The sequence below is a fragment of the Carcharhinus amblyrhynchos genome, chromosome 4 (assembly GCF_965287045.1).
Source record: "Carcharhinus amblyrhynchos chromosome 4, sCarAmb.v2.hapA, whole genome shotgun sequence".
In the NCBI taxonomy this organism is placed as follows: Eukaryota; Metazoa; Chordata; class Chondrichthyes; order Carcharhiniformes; family Carcharhinidae; genus Carcharhinus; species Carcharhinus amblyrhynchos.
The window spans coordinates 101,437,939-101,457,886 of record NC_137327.1 but is presented as its reverse complement, the minus strand read 5'-3'; the positions used below and the strand labels follow the sequence as shown (position 1 = coordinate 101,457,886).

The following is a 19,948-nucleotide window of genomic DNA, read 5'->3' as shown; positions in this document are numbered from 1 at the left end:
CTCGGTGGGATAATACCTTAAAATATTCTATAAGAAAGCGGCTCCTGTCGTCATCAAGCAGCGCCACACGAGATGAAGGCCCCGCAGCGACCAAACAACGCCGGGGCTGAGGGTGGACATTGGACTGGAGTCAGAGGGTGAGTACCGAGGGACAGTGCCCGGTCGGCTCCAAATGTTGGTTTTTCTCCTTAGGAGGAGGTGAATGCCGAGGCTGCAGCACTTTCCGTGCATGTTCAGGATTTGAGAAAGAGCGAAAGAAAAGTTAACCAGGAAATGAAGTATAGAGTGAGTCAGTAGAATACAGCGAGGAGGAGGGGAAAGAAACAAACTCCGTTTATAAAGTGCTTCTGCTATCGCCAAGATAGCACTTCGACAAGCGATGGATTACTTTGGAAGTGCGATCGCTCGCGATTTAAGCAAATACTATGAATAGTCTGCTCACAAATGCCCCACAAATAGCGAATGCGTGAGTGAACGATCAAATAGTCATTATAAAAAGGCAAAATACTGCGGATGTTGGAATCCGTAACAGAAACAGAAAATGCTGGAAAATCTCAGTAGGTCTGACAGCATCTGTGAAGAGAGATTGGAGTAACTTTTACAGTCAGGGCGACCCTTCGTCAGAGTTCTGATTCGAAATGTTGAGTCTATTCTCTCTGTCAGACTTGCCAAGTTTCTCCAACATTTTCTGTTTTTGGATCAAATAATCATTTTGATGATAGTAGTTGAGGGAGTGTTCCATGATATTTGAATATGACCACCTGAGCAGGCAGATAAGAACTCTGTTTAATGTTTAATCTGAAAGACACTTGAGTGTCAGTTTTGCAATGAAGCCCATGGTGAGATTTAAACTCAAATTTCTCACAGCTGAACCAAGGTGATTGGAGATAAGTAGAGAAGGGAAGAGAGAGGTGAATAAGAAAGATGGGAGAATTGAAGTGGGAGACAAAAAGGCAAGGAAGACAAGCCTGGACCAAATCAAGGATAGTAAGAACGATAAAAGCAAATTCCTGCGAATGTTGGGATCTGAAACCAAAAGAGAAAATGCTGGAAAATCTCAGCAGGTCTGGCAGCATGTGTAAGGAGGGAAAAGACCTGATGTTTCAAGTCCAGATGACCCTTTATCAAAGCTTCCAGTGTTTTCACTTTTGATAGTGAGAAGGAGATGATTGAGAGACAACCAAGAAACAAGTATAAACAAGTGAAGGATAGATTATTTTTCAACTGAGCAATATATATTTCTATGAATATGAATAATTAGAAAAGCATCATATTTTTACAGAATTAGTTGAAAAGTTTTAAACCGTTGAGCTACATTAGTCTATGTTATATTCATTTAAAGGCCAGCATTTGAGTAACTATTGAAAATGTTGTCTTAAATATAGTATAATTTTGCTCTCAACAAAGTTACTTGTTCCCATCATTCTTTTGTGCCTCTTGAATCTAAATAGTCTCCCAAATTTGCTGCCATGGATCTATAGCAAAGAGCTGACACAGAAGTAAATTGCGAGATTGTGTTTTTTGCTTGGCAACTAAAGAGAATCCAGCTATCTGTTCTCTTCTGATAACTTTTGTTATTTTCAAATATTTAAGCATTGATGTCTGTTTCAAGTATTCCCCAAAGTGATTTGGGTGTAACTGGAATCTGCAGGAAAAGGCATGAGCAATCCTCTACTCAAAACATTAAATTTTGAATGAGAAATTTGTGTCTTATCTAGAGCAGCGGGCAGTTTACTTGCTGGTTGTGATATCAGTGGTTTGGGAGCGTGGTGATAGGTAGTGCTGGTCACATCAGACTGTGTGTTGCTCAATGGCTACAGTTGAAAGTGTAGTCGGACTACATTTTGTGCGATCGGAGACACCCTGAGTGATATTTTGAATCGTAGCCTGACTTGCTTGCGATCTGTCGCGTAATTTTTTATTTAAGTTTGTCTTGGACTGCAACAAAGTGAAGAGGTAACTCTGTGCAGTCTTAAATTTTGAATATTTGTGATTGTTCCAACACACTGCTGAGATCATTTCCTAGCCTTCGAATCAGTCCTCAACCTTGTCCGTTATACATTATAATGTTAATTTTGAGGGCGATTTAGAGTAAAAAAAACTTGCATTTATGTAGGCCCTTTCAGCATCTTAGCTTCAGAACCAATCAAGTGTTTTTGGAGTCCATTCATTGTTGTAGGGAATAAAGCAGCTGATTTGAGCATGATAGTGTTCTACAAACATTGATGAATAAGAGATTGGATGTTTTGAGTAATGGGGTTGAAGGCTTAAAGATTATTCAAGGCATTGGGAGGACTCCTCTGCTCTTCCTCATTTGTTTGGTGGATTTTTTTTACACCTACCTGTGAGACAGATCTCAGTTGTAGCATCTCATCCAAAAAAAGTACCCCTAAACAGTACAGTACCTTCAGTATGATACTGAAGTGTCATTTTAAATACTGAAGGCTTGAAACCAAAGACACCTGATTCGGAGACAGGACCACTCACTGATCACTTCAACAGAAAATGGGAGAGGACAAAAGAAAGACAGAGAACATTTATTGTATCTCTAACATGGTGTGTTCCAAGGTGTTTCACAGTTGAATGTTACTCCAGAGAAGGATTTAGGCAATGTAAGTCAACAAAAACACAGAAATGGTTTTTAAGGAGTAATGTGAAGATAAGGCAAATTAATTTTGTTAGGAAGCCCACAATATGAGGATGAAGGCCTTCATGCATAGAACAGAGGGAGGAAAGGGGGAAATGCAGATCAGGGCAGAATTATCAGAATGGATGTGTAAACTAAAATATTTTTGTTTTATAGCCTGCCTATGTGTTTTGTGGCCTTTATCTGTTATAATGTTAGGGTAACCATTTTATTCCAATTCTATCATTAAACATGGGGCAAGTTAGGACAGGGTGGAACCATAATTTGAGTTGCGGTACTTTTGAATGTTTGAATGAACATTCCACACCATAAAATTAACTTGGGGGATTAACTCCATCCTATTTCAGAACTTCTGTTGTCTGGCTTTATAGACATTTCTAACTTTTACTGTACAGTTTAATTGACAATCAGATGGTTAACAATCCTAGATATAACTTGCTATATGTTTGTTGAGGGATTATCTATTAATGTTGTAAAATTTATATCCGCACCAAAATTTGGATGAGTATTTTTAAATGGTGGAAAGATGAGAATAGTGGAGGTTCAAAGAGCAGTCCATGTACATAAGTCATTAAAATGCAGTGATCAAGGTTCAAAAAGTGTTTAAAAACTAATGAAATGTTAGCCTTTATACTTGGAGGACTAGAGTTTAAAGGGGAAGAAGGTTTGCTACAGTTAGCTCTGGATTACAATTCTGGGCTCCACAATTTAGAAAGAATATATTTGCCTTAGAAAGAGCAATGTAGATTTTCCAGAATTTTACCAGGGCACCAAGAATTAGATTATCAGGAAAGGTTAAATAGACTAGACATATATTCTCTAGAAAATAGAGGAATTTAAGTGAGGTTTTTAGGATTTTGAAGATAATGAAGGAAACTTTTTCTGCTTGTAGTAGCTGTCAGAGCACACAAATTTTAAAAACAAAAACATGCTACTCAGAAGAGAAGTTAGAAAGCAGTTCCTCACACAATGGATGATTGGAAGTGTGGAATTCTTTCCAACCAAAAGCAGTAGATGTTATTTGAATTAATAATTTTAAATCTGAGATGGCTAAGCTTTGGCTAGCCGAGGATATTAAGGAGTATGAAATCAAGTGGATACATTTAGACCGTAATCTCAGAATGAAGAATAGGCTCAAGAGGGTGAATGGTCTATTTCTTTCGTACTTCCGTATGCTTCAGTCTATTACATTATCAGTAATTGTGGTACCTCAGATGAATGTTGTGTAGAATGGCTTTAGTATGGTTTCTATCTTGAAGGAATAGTTCAGTTTCTAATCTAATAGCTGTGTAATGATGAATTCAAATGAGTTTTAGATATACAATGAGTGAATAGTTAAATTTGTATTACCTGCCCAGGGAATTGCTCTGATCTGTATTGTGTTGTTTTCAGAACTATTACTTATACTTTTAGAATGACAAATTTCATAGTGAATATTTTATCCATTTGGCTTAAGGGATTTCACTTTTGTTTTTAACTAAGTAGGAATTTGTGTTTGTAAATGTTGAACTTTGAATTTAAAAGGATATATTTTGGACGAATTTTGATTTCATAAGTGCTCCTTTTTCTCCCCCCTTCTAATTTAACAGGAATACGACAAATGTGACACTTCCATCCAGTTTGGCTTGCTGTTCTCATCCACGTGATCAGCAGTGAAGTTTGTACAGCCTGACAAACAGTTGCCAGAGAAAAACTATTTGCAGCAGCAGCAGTCGATAGTTTAGTAACTGGCGAAGTCTGACCGCTCTAAATTATTCTGACACTGACTCGACTTGCTGAACATTCTTATTTTTTGATGTGGGATGCCAACGAACTCTTGCAATAGTAGTTTCCATTGTATTGTGTTTTTAAAAAAATAGCAAGAAGTTTTGTGCATTACAGCTGAAAACCTGAAGTGAAAAGTGGTTCAGTGCAGAGTTTTCCTTGAGCATGCATTTGCTGACTTGTGTGCTTGTGGGAATTATTTTGAGGAGTCATGGGTGCCACTCAGAAGAGGCACACTACAAAGATTGGCTGGGGAAGCTGAAAACCATTCGGAACGGAATTCATAAAATTGACACGTATTTGAATGCAGCACTGGATTTGCTAGGTGGAGAGGATGGGCTCTGCAAATACAAATGCAGTGATGGTAAGTAAAAGTGCTCTGTAATTACAATATTTTGAGATCACTAGAGAGTTGTAATTCAATGTAAAATTGATCAGGTAAGCCATTTTGTAAGTACTGATTGAGTCTCTGGTGATATATGAGTGCTGTTGGCACTAAACTTTCCATGAAAAAGGGTCAAACAACATGGAATACAATAAGGCAGTTATTTTGGGGAAATTCATTGATGTTCAGTTTACCCAATTAGGCCATTCAAAGCTATTGACGAGAAGTTATGTCAGAGTGTTAATGACGAGAGATAAGAAATAATTAAAAGTTTTACATCATATATACATTCTTTAGAGACGCAAGTACAACCGTGGCGTGCACTAGAAAGCTTTAGATTGGCTAGGAGGGAGTTGAAGAATGAGTTAAGAAGGGCTAAAAGAGGACATGAGAAGACTTTGGCTGATAGGATCAAGGAGAATCCTAAGGCGTTCTATAGCTATGTTAAGAACAGAAGGTTGGTTAGGGCAAGATTAGGGCCAGTTACAGACAGCAGAGGGAAGTTGTGTGTGGAACCGGAAGAGATTGGCGAGGCATTGAACCAATATTTCTCTTCGGTGTTCACGCAGGGGGGACATGAATGTAGCTGAGGAGAACACTGGGTTGCCGGGGTGTAAACTAGACAGTATTGCAGTTGATAAGGGGGATGTGCTGGATATTCTCAAGGGTTTGAAAATAGATAAGTCCCCTGGTCCGGACGGGATTTACCCTAGGATTCTCTGGGAGGCAAGAGAGGTGATTGCGGAGCCTCTGGCTCTGGTCTTCAGGTCGTCGTTGGTCTCAGGTATAGTACCGGAAGATTGGAGGATAGCGAATGTTGTCCCATTGTTTAAGAAGGGGAACAGAGACTTCCCCGGGAATTATAGACCGGTGAGTCTTACTTCTGTTGTGGGCAAGGTTTTAGAAAAAATTATTAGGGATAGGATTTATAGTTATTTGGAGAGTAATGAATTGATTGGAGATAGTCAGCATGGTTTTGTAGCGGGTAGGTCGTGCCTTACTAACCTTATTGAGTTTTTTGAGAAAGTGACCAAAGAAGTGGATGGGGGTAAGGCAGTTGACGTGGTATATATGGATTTTAGTAAGGCGTTTGATAAGGTTCACCATGGTAGGCTTCTGCAGAAAATGCAGATGTATGGGATTGAGGGTAATCTAGGTAATTGGATCAGGAATTGGCTAGCAGATAAGAGACAGAGGGTGGTGGTTGATGGTAAATATTCGTCATGGAGTCCAGTTATGAGTGGTGTGCCTCAGGGATCTGTTTTGGGGCCACTGCTATTTGTAATTTTTATTAATGATCTGGATGAGGGTATAGTTGGGTGGATTAGTAAATTTGCTGATGACACCAAAGTCGGCGGTGTGGTAGATTGTGAGGAAGGGTGTCATAGTTTGCAGGGAGACTTAGACAGGTTGCAGAGCTGGGCCGAGAGGTGGCAGATGGAGTTTAATGCGGAGAAGTGTGAGGTAATTCACTTTGGTAGGAATAACAGATGTGTCGAGTATAGGGCTAACGGGAGGACTCTGAATAGTGTGGATGAACAGAGGGATCTAGGTGTATGTGTACGTAGATCCCTGAAAGTTGGGAATCAAGTAGATAAGGTTGTTAAGAAGGCATACAGTGTCTTGGCGTTTATTGGTAGGGGGATTGAATTTAGGAGTCGCAGCGTCACGTTACAACTGTACACAACTCTGGTGCGGCCGCACTTGGAGTATTGTGTGCAGTTCTGGTCCCCACATTATAGGAAGGATGTGGAGGCTTTGGAGAGGGTGCAGAGGAGGTTTACCAGGATGTTGCCTGGTATGGAGGGGAGGTCCTATGAGGAGAGACTGAGGGATTTGGGGTTGTTTTCGCTAGAAAGAAGGCGGCTAAGAGGGGATCTTATTGAAACATATAAGATGATTAGAGGTTTAGATAGGGTGGATAGTGATAGCCTTTTTCCTCGGATGGAGAAAGCTAGCACGAGGGGGCATGGCTTTAAATTAAGGGAGGGTAGTTATAGGACGGATGTCAAGGGTAGGTTCTTTACCCAGAGGGTGGTGAGGGATTGGAATGCCCTGCCTGCTGCAGTTGTAAATGCGCCTAGTTTGGGGGCGTTTAAGAGATCCGTGGATAGGTTTATGGATGAAAAGGGATTGGTTTAGGTTAGAGGGTCATTGTTTTTTTTAACTGGTCAGCGCAACATCGTGGGCCGAAGGGCCTGTTCTGCGCTGTTATGTTCTATGTTCTAACAAGAGATGTTAAAGATTTTATTAGAACAGAAGAAAGAGGCTTATAAAGTTGCCAAAAAGCCCAAGAATTGGGAACATTTTATAATTCAGCAAAGGAGGATAAAGAGATTGATAAATAAAAGGAAAATTGAATATGAAAGTAAACCAGTGAGAAACATAAAAATGGACGGTAAAACCTTCTGTCGGTTTGCAGAAAGGAAAAGGTTATCAAAGACAAATTATAGGCAGAAACAGGAGAAGTTATAATGGAGAAATGAGGAAATGGTGGAGAAACTAACCAAATACTTCGTGTCTGTTCTCCTGGAAGAAGGTATAAAAAAAACTCCTAAAAATTTGAGGGAATCAAGGAATTACCGTGAATGAGAAACTGAAAGAAAGCAGTAAAAGATAGTACAGGAGAAATAATGGGACTGAAAGTTGGCAAATCCCCATGGACCTGTTGATTCGTATCCCTGGGTGTTGAAAGAGATGGCTGTAATGGATTTATTAAAGTATTATTAAGGTTAATTCATTTGTCACAAGTAGGCTTACATTAACGCTGCAGTGAAATTACTGTGAAAGTAACTGGGACTAGTGGGATACTTTAAGGATCAATATTTTAGCCTCAGATATTCATAATCGATATCAATTATTTGGGATCCAAATGTAATATTTCCAGCTTTGCTGATGATACAAAACTAGGTGAAATGAGAGTTGTCAGGAGGATGCAAAGATGCTTCAAGGGGATTTAGATCAACTGAGTGAGTGGGCAAGTATAAAGCACATTGAAAAATTTGAAGTAATCCACCTTGTTCATGGGTCACTGAAAACTAGTATGGAATTTGGAAACCAAATGGTATGTTGGCTTTTATTGCAAGAAGATTTGAGTACAGGAGTATGGAAGTCTTGCTACAGTAGTATAGAATCTTGGCTCAATCCCACCTGGGAACATGTGCAGTTTAGTCTCCTTACCAAAAAAAAATACTTGCCATCGAGGGAGCGCAACAAAAGTTCACCAGATTGATTCCTGGGTTGATGGGGTTGTTCTATGAGCTGCAACTGAGAAGATTTGGCATATATCCCACTGCAGGGAGATGATGGTGTCATGATGTCATTAGACAAGTAATCCAGAGACCTTTCTGGGGATATGGGTTCAAATCCCACCGTGGCTGCTAATGGAATTTGAGCTCAATTAATGAGTCTGGAATATAAAGCTTGTCTCAGTGATGGTGATCATGAAACTAATATTGCTTGTTGTAAATACCCATCTGGCTCACTAATGTCCTATTAAAGAAGGAAATCTTGCATTCCTTACCTAGTCTGGTCTATATGAGTCCAGACCCATGTCAATGTGGTTGACTCTTAACTGCTGTCTGAAATGGTGTGGCATATACTCCATTCAAAGGCAGTTGGAGATGAGCAATAAATGTTGGCCTCACAGGTGGCACCCATTTCCCATGAAATTTTTTTTTTAAAATTATTCTCCAGAGGTTAGAAGAATGAGAGATCATCGAAGCAATCATCACATGACTCAACAGAATAGCTGCAGGGAAGATGATTCCTTTGATTGGGGGTTTAGAACCAGAGGACACAGTCTCAGAATAAGGGGTAGACCATTTAGGACTGCGATGAGGAGGAATTTTTTTCACTCAGAGGGTGGTGAGTCTTTGGCATTTTCTGCCCTTGAAGACTATGGATGTTCAGTCATTGAGTTTGTTCAAAATAGAAATCAATAGATTTCTAGATGTTAAGAACATCAAGGGATGCAGGGAGAGTGTGGGAAAATAGCATCGAGGAAGGAGATCAGCCATGGCTTAGTTTAATGAAATAGTCCTTATCAACTAAGCTGTAGGTGAAGTAATTGTCTTCTGTTCATTGTAATAATCCGCCTACTTCCATTTTTTCTGAACATTTGAAAGCATGAAGAAAGAAGAGCATTTTGTCACAACTGTGCTCACTAAGAATTTTGAAGTAGTAAGGCATTGTGTTAAATTCAGGAGATTTAATAGTATAGAGAGTTTTGAGGAATGGTAATATTCAGATGAGATCATGATGGAAGGATGGTACTTATCAAACTGTGAAGGTTCATTCCTCACAATTAATTGGAATTAGTTAGAAAATTCCAGACTCTGTGCAGCTGAAAGAAGGAGACAAGGCACCTAGTGCTTCAAATGCTCATGTCTTCAAGTGAAGGCACTGAGGACCAGAATGTTAGTACATAGTCGTAATGAGAGTGATCAGGGCTATCACATCCAGAGACCAATTACCCAGACTGCTACTCGGATAACATATTTTCCAGAAAGGTCAAAGGACTCACAAATTTGATTGAGTTTTTTGAAGGGGTAGCCAAGAAGGTAGATGAGGGCAGTGCAATTGATGTTGTCTACATGGACTTTAGCAAGGCCTTTGACAAGGTACTGCATGGTAGGTTGTTCCATAAGATTAAATCTCATGGGATCCAAGGTGAGGTAGCCAAATGGATACAAAATTGGCTTGATGACAGAAGGTTGTAGAGGAGACCTGTGACCAGTGGCGTGCCTCAGGGATTGGTGTTGGGTCCACTGTTGTTAGTCATTTATATTAATGATTTGAATGAGAATTTAGGTGGTATGGTTAGAACATTACAGCGCAGTACAGACCCTTCAGCCCTTGATGGTTCCACTGGTTGGCGCAACAATCTAATGACCTTCTAACCTAAACTATTCCAGTATTATCCATATGTCTATCCAATGACCATTTGAATGCCCTTAAAGTTGGCGAGTCCACTACTGCTGCAGGCAGGGCATTCCACGCTCTTACTACCCTCTGAGTAAAGAACCTACCTCTGACATCTGCCCTGTGTTTATCACCTATCAATTTAAAGCTATGTCCCCTCATGTTAGCCATCACCATCCGAGGAAAAAGGCTCTCACTGCCCACCCTATCTAATCCTCTGATCATCTTGTATGCCTCAGTTAAGTCACCTCTTAACCTTCTTCTCTCTAACGAAAACAACCTCAGGTCCCTCAGCCTTTCCTCACAAGACCTTCCCACCATACCAGGCAACATTCTGATAAATCTCCTCTGCACCTTTTCCAATGCTTCCACATCTTTCCTATAATGCGGCGACCAGGACTGTACGCAATACTCCAAGTGTGGCCGCACCAGAGTTTTGTACAGCTGCAACGTGGTGTCATGGCTCCGAAACTCAATCCCTCTATCAATAAAAGCTAACACACCATACACCTTCTTAACAACCCTTTCAGGGACCTGTGCACATGGACACCGAGATCTCTCTGCTCATCCAATCTACCAAGAGTCTTTCCCTTAGCCCAATACTCTGTAATCCTGTTACTCCTTCCAAAGTGAATCACCTCACACTTTTCCGCATTAAACTCCATTTGCCACCTCTCAGCCCACCTCTGCAGCTTATCTATGTCCCTCTGCAAACTGCAACATCCATCAGCACTTTCCACAACTCCTCCGACTTTAGTGTCATCTGCAAATTTACTAACCCATCCTTCTACACCTCATCTAGGTCATTTATAAAAATGACAAACAGCAGTGGCCCCAAAACAGATCCCTGAGGTACACCACTAGTAACTGAACTCCAGGTTCAACATTTCCCATCAACCACCACCCTCTGTCTTCTTTCAGTTAGCCAATTCCTGATCCAAACTGCTAAATCACTCTCAATCCCATGCATCTGTATTTTCTGCAGTAGCTTACCATAGGGAACCTTATCAAACGCTTTACTGAAATCCATATACACCACGTCAACTGCTTTACCCTCATCGACCTCTTTGGTCACCTTCTCAAAGAACTCAATAAGGTTTGTGAGGCACGACCTACCCTTCACAAAAGTATGTTGACTATCCCTAATCAAATTATTTCTCACTAGATGATTATAAATCCTATCTCTTATAATCCTTTCCAAAACTTTGCCCACAACAGAAGTAAGGCTCACTAGTCTATAATTTCCAGGATGGTCTCTACTCCCCTTCTTGAACAAGGGGACAACATTTGCTATCCTCCAGTCTTCTGGTACTATACCTGTAGACAATGATGACATAAAGATCAAAGCCAAAGGCTCTGCAATCTCCTCCCTAGCCTCCCAGAGAATCCTAAGATAAATCCCATCTGGCACAGGAGACTTATCTATTTTCATACTCTCAAGAATTGCTAACACCTCCTCTGTATGAACCTCAATCCCGTCTAGTCCAAAAGCCTGTATCTCAGTATTCTTCTCAACTACATTGATGTTTTCCTGTGTGAATACTGATGAAAAATATTCATTTAGTGCCCCTCCTATCTCTTCAGATTCCATGCACAACTTCCCACTACTGTCCTTGACTGGCCCTAATCATTCTTTTATTCCTGACATACCTATAGAAAGCTTTAGGGTTTTCCTTGATTCTGCCTGCCAAAGACTTCTCATGTCCTCTTCTGGCTCTTCTTAACTCTCTCTTTAGGACCTTCCTGGCTAACTTGTAACTCTCCAGTGCCCTAACTGAGCCTTCATGTCTCACCTGTACATAAGTCTCCTTCTTCCTCCTCACAAGAGATTCAACTCCCTTAGTAAACCATGGTCCCCTCGCTCGACCACTTCCTCCTTGCCTGACAGGTATATATTTATCAAGGACTAAGTTTATCAAGGTTAGTAAGTTTGCAGATGACACCAAGATTGATGGCATAGTGGACAGTGAAGAAGGTTATCAAGGATTGCTTCTGGAGACCATGATGAATTGGTCAGTTGGGCCAGTGGGCTGACAAATGGCAAATGGAGTTTAATTTAGATAAATACGAGGTGATACATTTTGGTAGATCAAACTAGGACTTGCTCAGTTAATGGTAGGGTGTTGGGGAGAGTTAGAGAACAAAGAGATCTCGGGTACATATTCATGTTGTTGTTCGTCCATCATTGTCGATGAGGACCTCAACACCATTGGTCATTTTAAGGCTGGATGCAGTCTGTCCAAAGATGACTGATCAGGCCAATTCGGGCACGGAATGACCTGGCACATATTGGGCAGATCTGTGTAGGCATTCTAGTTGTTGCGCTGGTGGCTCCGGACTTGCACAGCTCGCGCTTAAGTTGTGCTTCAGCAATGCACCTTGCTTTGTAAGCTTGACAGCTCTTGTGGATGAGGCAGCACCAGGTAGTGCGGTTTTGTGTCAGCCGCGACCTTTGCGGAAGCCACACTGTGACTCTGGAAACAGGCCCATCTCCAGATGAGTGACCAGATGATTTAGCAGGACTCTTGCGAGGGTTTATCCTGTGATGGAGAGCAGCGCGATTCCTCAGTGATTGTCGCATACCTGCTGATTGCCCTTCCTCTTGTAGAGGTGTATGATGGAAGCATCTTTAAGTTCCTGAGGAATGGATCCTTGCTTCCAAAAGGACTGGAACAACTCAGTGAGCTTCTCTATGTACAGGACCAGCTGCTTTGTAGATCTCTGCAGATATGGCATCTGTCCCTGAGGCTTTGCCACTGGATAGCTGGCTGACAGCTTTCGTGACTTCGGCTGCTTCCGGTGGGTCACCCATGGTGCTGTTGATACCGACCTAGGGAATCCTGTCTATTGCCTCATGGTTATTAGATGATGGTCAGTTGAGGACAACTTCAAAGTGTTCAGCCCATCTCTGCAGGATCTGAGCCTTCTCTGTAATGAGTTGTGCCATCTGTACTCAGGAGGGGGAACTCCCGAGAGATTAAGGTCCGTAGAGAGTGTTGAGGGCTTCATAGATCCGTTTCAAGTCATTTCTGTCTGCATATCCCTGTATTTCATCTGCCTTGGTGCTCAGCTAGGCATCCTGCATTATATGCAGTTTATTCTGGACTGTCCTGCAAGCACTGGCATTTTTCTTGGCAGTTGATGATGGGTCGTTCTGACAGGCCTGATGAAGACAGTGCTTTCCAACAAGTAGAGCCTGTATCTCCTTATTGTTCTCATCGAACCAGTCATGCTGCTTGTGGGTAGAGAGCCTGAGCATCGTCAGTGCAGATGAATGGACAGCATCCCTGAAGCGTTCCCAGTCATCCTTAGCGTTGCCTGCAAGATATAGGTCAGCAAGCTTGATTTCTAAGTCTTCAGCCGGTGCTGAAGCTATGCTGGGGTTCTTCAGTTTGGCCGCTTTGATTCTTTTCATAACCTTGCTTCCTTGTGGTCTCCTCTTGCGTCTGATGTGGAGCCTCATTTTGGAGACAATGAGCCTGTGATCTGTCCAGCAGTGAGCACGACACATGGCCTTGGTCACTCTGATACCCTGCCTGTGTTTTCTCCTGACAATGACATAGTCAATAAGATGCCAATTCTTAGAGCGGGGGTGCATCCGGGAGGTCTTGCTACACGTCCGCAGACAGAAGTTTGTGTTGGTGATGAGGAGGTCGTGTGCTGCACAGGTCTTCATTAAGAGTAGGCTGTTACTGTTACACTTGCCCACTCCATGCCTCCCAATGACTCCCTGCCAGATTGCAGTTACACCCTACTCTTGCATTGAAATTGCCAAGCAAGATCAGCTTGTTGCTTCTGCTCACTGCTGATAGTAAGGCATCTAGTTCTTAGAACCTGTCTTTCATCTCGTCTAGGTTGCTCATTGTGGAGGCATAGGCGCTGATCAGAGTGGCTTGACTTCTGTTCTGTAGCGGAAACTGTAATGTCATAAGCCGGTCATTCAGATCCTTGGGTATACTAGCAAGTTTCCGAATAAGATGACTCCTGATGGCTATTCCAACTCCAGCATCGCGACGCTTATCGCTGCCGCGACTGCTCCAGGAAAAAGCGTATCCACTTCCAGTTTCAGTCAGCTGACCTACGTTGGCAAGACGAGCTTCACTCAGGGCTGCAATGTCAATGTTGTATCTTGCAATCTCTCTGGCAACTAAGGCTGTTTTTTCTCTCTGGTCTGTCTGCTGTAGGATTGTCCAAAAGTGTGCGCATGTTCCAAGTGCCAGTGGTGAGCGGTATCACCTTGTGTTTTATTTTGTTTGATCACACATGCTATCCCCGCCAGCTGTGGTAAACTGGCCAGGGTGTAGTGAAGCAGGCAATGTTTAGGGCACCTTTTCTAGCCCCTTCCTCATTCTATGGAGGTCAGCAGTGCATTCCTGAAGAGGACTGCTCAGTCGCCCAGGTAGACACTGTGTTTCACTGCTGCTTCAGTCAGCGAAAAACGACCATTAGATCTGAGCCGCCTGTATGCAGGTCCGTGACTACAGCTCCCAGTGTATCTGCACCTGCTGCTTTGTCACTCACCCATCGCCAAGGACTTCAAAGGTTGAACAGGACAATGATGGTGTCGAGACTAGCGCTTGATTTGGATTAAAATGAGGGAGAATTGCGCAGCATTAGCTTCACTCTCTTCCCAATTTCCATCTGGATCCAGTGCCAAGACAAAACTCAAAATGGCTGGAGATGGGACTAGGCGCAGTGGATGACCAGATCGTCTTCTGTATCTTGTCCTGCTCTTCACATTCCACGACGCTTGCAGAGACCGCCTTCTTGACTGTTGGACTTTCATTGGTCTCGTCTGCTCAATCTACTGGAGCTTGTCTTCACATGATGGGATAGATGTCTCCCTATCTCACCGAGGGTTGAGACCCGTTGGCTGCCCTCACCTGGTTTAGCCGGCTTGTCGAAGCCATTGCCCGGGGTGTGGCCGCTATCGAATGCAAACAGCTACGGGGAGCCACAGGTGAGAGTTGAGTGCCAGGTGGCAACAAAGGATGGACAAACCGCCCTGAAAAGGACGCGGCATGTTCCCCCACAAGAGATACTATCCCTTCCTGACACTCCATACACCCTTCATATTCATAGCTCATTGAAAGTGGAGTCATAGGTGGACAAAGTGTGAAGAAGGCATTCAACATGTTTGGTTTCATTGGTCAGAACATTGAATACAGGAGTTTGAACGTCTTACTGAACTTATTCAAGACATTGATGAGGCCACACTTGGAATACTGTGTATAGTTCTGGTTACCCTATTATAGAAAGAGCGTAGAAAAGATTTACTAGGATGCTACCAGGACTGGATGGTTTGAGTTGTAAGGAGAGGCTGGATAGACTGGGACCTTCTTCTCTGAAGCTTAGAAGATGTTGGGGATGAACTTAGAGGTCTATAAAATAATGAGGAGCATAGATCATCTAGATAGTCAATATCTTTTCCCAAAGGTAGGGGAACCTAAAACTAGATGGCATAGGTTTAAGGTGAGAGGGGAGAGATACAAAAGGGTCCAGAGGGTGGTGAATGTCTGGAACAAGCTGTGAGAGGTAGTAGTAGAGGTGGGTACAATTTTGTCTTCTAAAAATCGTTTAGACAGTTACATGAGTAAGATGGCTATTGAGGGAAGTGGGCCAATCGTGGGCAATGGGGACTAGCTTACTGGTTTTAAAAAAAAAGTGGCATAGACAAGTTGGGCTTAAGGGTCTATTTCAATGTTGTGGCATAGACAAGTTGGGCTTAAGGGTCTATTTCAATGTTGTAAACCTTCATGACTCTATTACTGCAGGGATATGACAATTGTGGGACATGCAGGAAAAACTACCAGCAAGTTTAAATTTTAGTTGAATGTTCAGGATGATGGCCAAGAAGTGAGATTCATGGACTGGCAGAATAGGATGAAAGTAAGTGAGAAAATCAAGTGCAAGCATTGGCATTGAGTCTGGAAGTAATTCTTGTAACAGAAAATGATCAAAAACTGAAGGAAGGACCTCTGATAGCATAAGAGGGGAATCTCAGCTTGAACTGGTTGTGCGCTCAGGCAAGAAACATGCTAGTTTTGATGTATTTCAGTTCAGTCCTGCAATGAAACATCCTAAAGTAGAGAATGTTTTAAAGGCAAGTGAAATATCAAGTCAGTTAAATTTGGGTAAGTGTGTACTTAAGCTCCCATTCCTAGATAACCCAAAGAATATGAAGGAAAGTTACTTTTAGCATTGCTTCACTAAGTGTTAACTTTCCTTAAGGGTATTCTGGTGTAACTGGTTTGGTTTCTGAGAATTCTTTATCTCAGTGAATCAAAAATGTTTTTTAGCTCAGCAAACTAAGAAAGTAAAAGTTGATAAAACACTGGGTGTTGTGGAGGCGGTGGATGTGGAAATTTGTTTGCCAAATATTTTAAATGATATCCTGTACAGTGGGTGTGCTGACAACAGTATACCATCCAAATGTAATGTAGATAATCATTCATTGTGGGTTAATGCACACTATGAAAAATGAGTGAGAAAAGGTTACCGATTGACTTGCCAGCTTGCAACATTCTGCAGAGAAAAATAATTTCTAAAGTTAAATGAGTGGATTCGAGCCACCAACTGTCAATAAAATAAATACATTTTTGGATTAACTATTGGGGGTGCCAATGGACAGGCTGGTCACAACATAATACAGAATGTAGAAGTTGTGATTTCATTTCTTAAATATTTTTATCAAACATTTAATTTTCATTGAAGGAGAAGAGAGGCTGTCAGTTGTGTATTAAGTGAGTGCTTAATTGCATAGTACACAAGTGGTGGGTATTAATTGAGGATTTACTTGTGCTTCCATGTGGAAGAGAAGACAAACCATGACTTTTGGGTGCAGAGGTTAATGTTTTGTAATGTGTGTCTCTATAGATAAAAGCTTCTAAATGTATAAAGATGTTAGGCTCCACTTTATCCTCCATCACATGGCTATCTGAATTAGTATAATAAAGGCTAAGGTTTGTTAAAAAATGCTTGGTGTATGTAGGTTAAAAAAAGCTAATGATAGCCAGCCCGAATAAGTGACCATAGCATGATTAATGCACGAATAGATAACCGTACAACATTTTCATTAAGATTTTCATTCAGCCTTGCTTGGTTAGGACTCTTGTTGGAATGTCAGTTAGTTAATACATGGAAGTAGAATAGAAGTTAGTGAATGAATTATCCCTTGGTTAGGAACAAGGATACAGGACTGGATAGCCATTGTATACAGTTCATTAACAGGCCTCGTGAATAAGCATAAGTAAATAGGGATGAGGCAGATATGGATAATTTTTATGCCAGAGATGGAGTCTTTCTTGAGAAGTGATAGGGAAAAGATACTGCAAGACCCAGATGTGATTGATCAAGGAAAGAAGACTAAATAATTTAATGGCATTAATCATAGAATCTACAGTGCAAAAGGAGGCCATTTGGCCCATCAAGCCTGCATCAATAACAATCCCATTCAGGTCGTATCCCCATAACCCCATATATTTATCTTCCTAATTCCCCTGACACTATGGGGCAATTTAGCCAACCAACCTAACTCGCACGTCTTTGGATTATAGGAGGGAAATCAGAGCACCCAGAGGAAACCTATGCAGACACAGGAAGAATGTGCAAACTCCACACAGGCAGACACCCAAGGCTGGAATTGAACCCAGAGCCCTGGCGCTGTGAGACAGCAGTGCTAAGCACCGTGCTGTCCCAAAGGGCAGTATTGTCAATCCACTGGCTTTGGCAAATAGATTGATTGTTTCTTGGGATATTTCATGATTAAAATGAATTTTTGTAGGGCGATAAGTGCTATAAATTATAAATCCAGGTTCACCTTGGAAAAAAATGATACAAAGTAAGAGATTTTGGGAGATCTCAGTGCAAGAGGTGGTGGAAAGAAATGCCCAAGGGTAAATCCATGTTAACACTTGGGTATTTTCAGAGACTGTGAAGGCAATGAAAAGAAAAGAGAAAGAAGAAAAAAAAAGTTGTTTGTGCTTGCCAGCTATCCTACTCAATCTGGATTGGCCCAGGCTACATGTCATGATTGTATGTTTTTATTGTATAATGAGTGTGTTATATTCTATCTTATGAATTGTGATTAAACTCAACATATCCACCGCATTGGTTGCAGATGATCCTGATTGATTGGACTGCAATAACTTAAACCATCTTTTGAAGATTCTTATTGGCCATTATATCGTGGACACATTATAGCCATCGGGACCAATTGCAGTTGATTTTGATTCGATGGTTAGTTGCAGTTCTGTTAACTTGCTCTAAGTTGTTTCGAAATCATCTGTCCTGAGCCAAGCTGGTCATGGTAACACAGAATGTGACCTGGGCAAGGATAGAATAATAAATGAGGTTAAAAAGTACAGCTTCTATTTGTATGATTGTTGACATCTCATGTAAATATAACACATGACCTGCCATATTCTGTAAAGCGTTAGTGCTGATAGTGTTCAGTTTTAAGTAATATGTGAGAGCTCAGTATATATATTTTGCCCAATGTCCATAAAGCAGCTTTGATTTCTACTCTATTGGTGAACTTTCAATATTCGTGGAATGAACACATTTTGTTGGAAATTAATCTTTCTAACTGGCAACTCTAAAAAGAAACTCTGTTATACTTATCTGTAAGCTGTTCACTAACTCATAGAATCTTAGAACTCTACAGTGCAGAAAGAGCCCTTCGGCCCATCAAATCTGCACCGAACACAATCCCACCCAGGCCCTACCCCCATATCCCTACATATTATACCCACTAATCCCTCTAACCTACACATCCCTGGACATGAAGGTGCAATTTCTTAGCATGGCCAATCAACCTAACCCGCACATCTTTGGACTGTGGGAGGAAACCGGAGTACCCAGAGGAAACCCACGCAGACACGAGGAGAATGTGCAAACTCCACACAGACAGCGACCTGAGCTGGGAATCGAACCCAGGACCCTGGAGCTGTGAAGCAGCAGTGCTAACCTCTGTGCTACCGTGCCGCCCATAGCTGTCCTACCATAATGCCTGAAGCTCTTGTTGCCAGCAATAAAGAAATGCCGTCCTGATCAGGATTTCCTACATGCTTAGTTGTGTAAAAATAATGAATCTGAGCCCATGAGACAGAGATTGAAAGCACCTCACCCACACAGCTTATTGTCTTTATGAAAGAACCATTGTGTAGGTAGAAGTTGATATGTACTGTATTTGGGAAGCTTTGCCTCCGCTTGATGAGTGTGCAGGATTTGTGCTAAACATGTGGAATTTTAGCTGGGTGACAGTTACAAGTGTACTCATTATTCATAGCAATGTTTAATGAGTGAAGTGAAACCTACTGTAAGCTAATTTTGTTGCACAGATTTGCCGTTATTTGTCCAGGCATCAGGAAAAATTAATGAATGCGAATGATATGAAATAGGCATTCTTTAAATTGACTGCTTTAACTTGTGATTCCAGGAACAATATTGGCTTTTGCTCGTGTTTCCTTATCTTCCTTGTGTCATCTTAAATGAACATGTTGTGGATTTAGCTTTCCATTTTGCCAATGTTGAATATCTTGTTTTGATCACTGTTGGGAAAGAGTTCGCACTTCAATGAAAAGTTCCAAATGTAATAGATATTCTGGATTAGTTTGGAACCCTTATGAGTCATTAAGCTGTCAGTACTGATTGGCTTTAATAATATCAATGGTTCTCTTGTGTCATGCTGAGACAGGAGCTATGCTGCCTACAGTGTAACCCAAGTAAAACTCTTACAAATAGAGTTGTTCACAGTTCTCTTAGATGCATCTGCCTGCAGGAGGTTCACTCCAAGAAACATAGGAACAGGAGTAGGCTATTTAGCCACTTGGTACAAAGTGTGTTTATTCCAGACAAATAAAAAGTTCACTGATGCAATAAAAATCAAATCTGGTTTATGGACATTGGCTAAAATATATACTGAGCTCTTGTTTATTACGTAAAAATGTACACTAATTACCACTAATGCTTTACAAAATATCATCATGAGCCTTGTGTTTTATTCATGTGACATATGTCACAAATCATTTTTACCTCAGTTAATTATTCTACTCTTGACCAGGTCACATTCTGTGTTACTGTGAATTTTTGTAGGGCGCTAAGTCCTATAAATTACAGATGATTTCAAAAACTTATAAAGCAAGAGTGAGACATGGTAGCAGAACTGAAACCAATTATCGTGTTCCATGAGATCATAGTGATCTATGGACTGAGCAATCTGTGGACTT

The 19,948-nt window shown here is 41.4% G+C and overlaps 1 protein-coding gene across 4 annotated transcripts in view; it reads left to right on the top strand.

Moving 5' to 3' along the window:
* Positions 1 to 40: 40 nt before the first annotated feature.
* pla2g12a (phospholipase A2, group XIIA) overlaps positions 41 to 19,948 on the top strand; it is a 38,646-nt gene continuing 18,738 nt past the window's right edge. Inside the window, exons 1-2 of one of the 4 annotated variants that reach the window (XM_080187690.1) lie at positions 41 to 137; positions 4,237 to 4,775. In XM_080187690.1, coding sequence (XP_080043816.1) covers positions 4,577 to 4,775 — 199 coding nt within the window. In that variant the 5' untranslated portion in view covers positions 41 to 137; positions 4,237 to 4,576. Of the gene's footprint in view, positions 138 to 160; positions 286 to 368; positions 467 to 2,089; positions 2,557 to 4,236; positions 4,776 to 19,948 lie in introns of those variants that run through there. The other 3 variants (XM_080187691.1, XM_080187693.1, XM_080187692.1) reach the window with 3 other exon arrangements.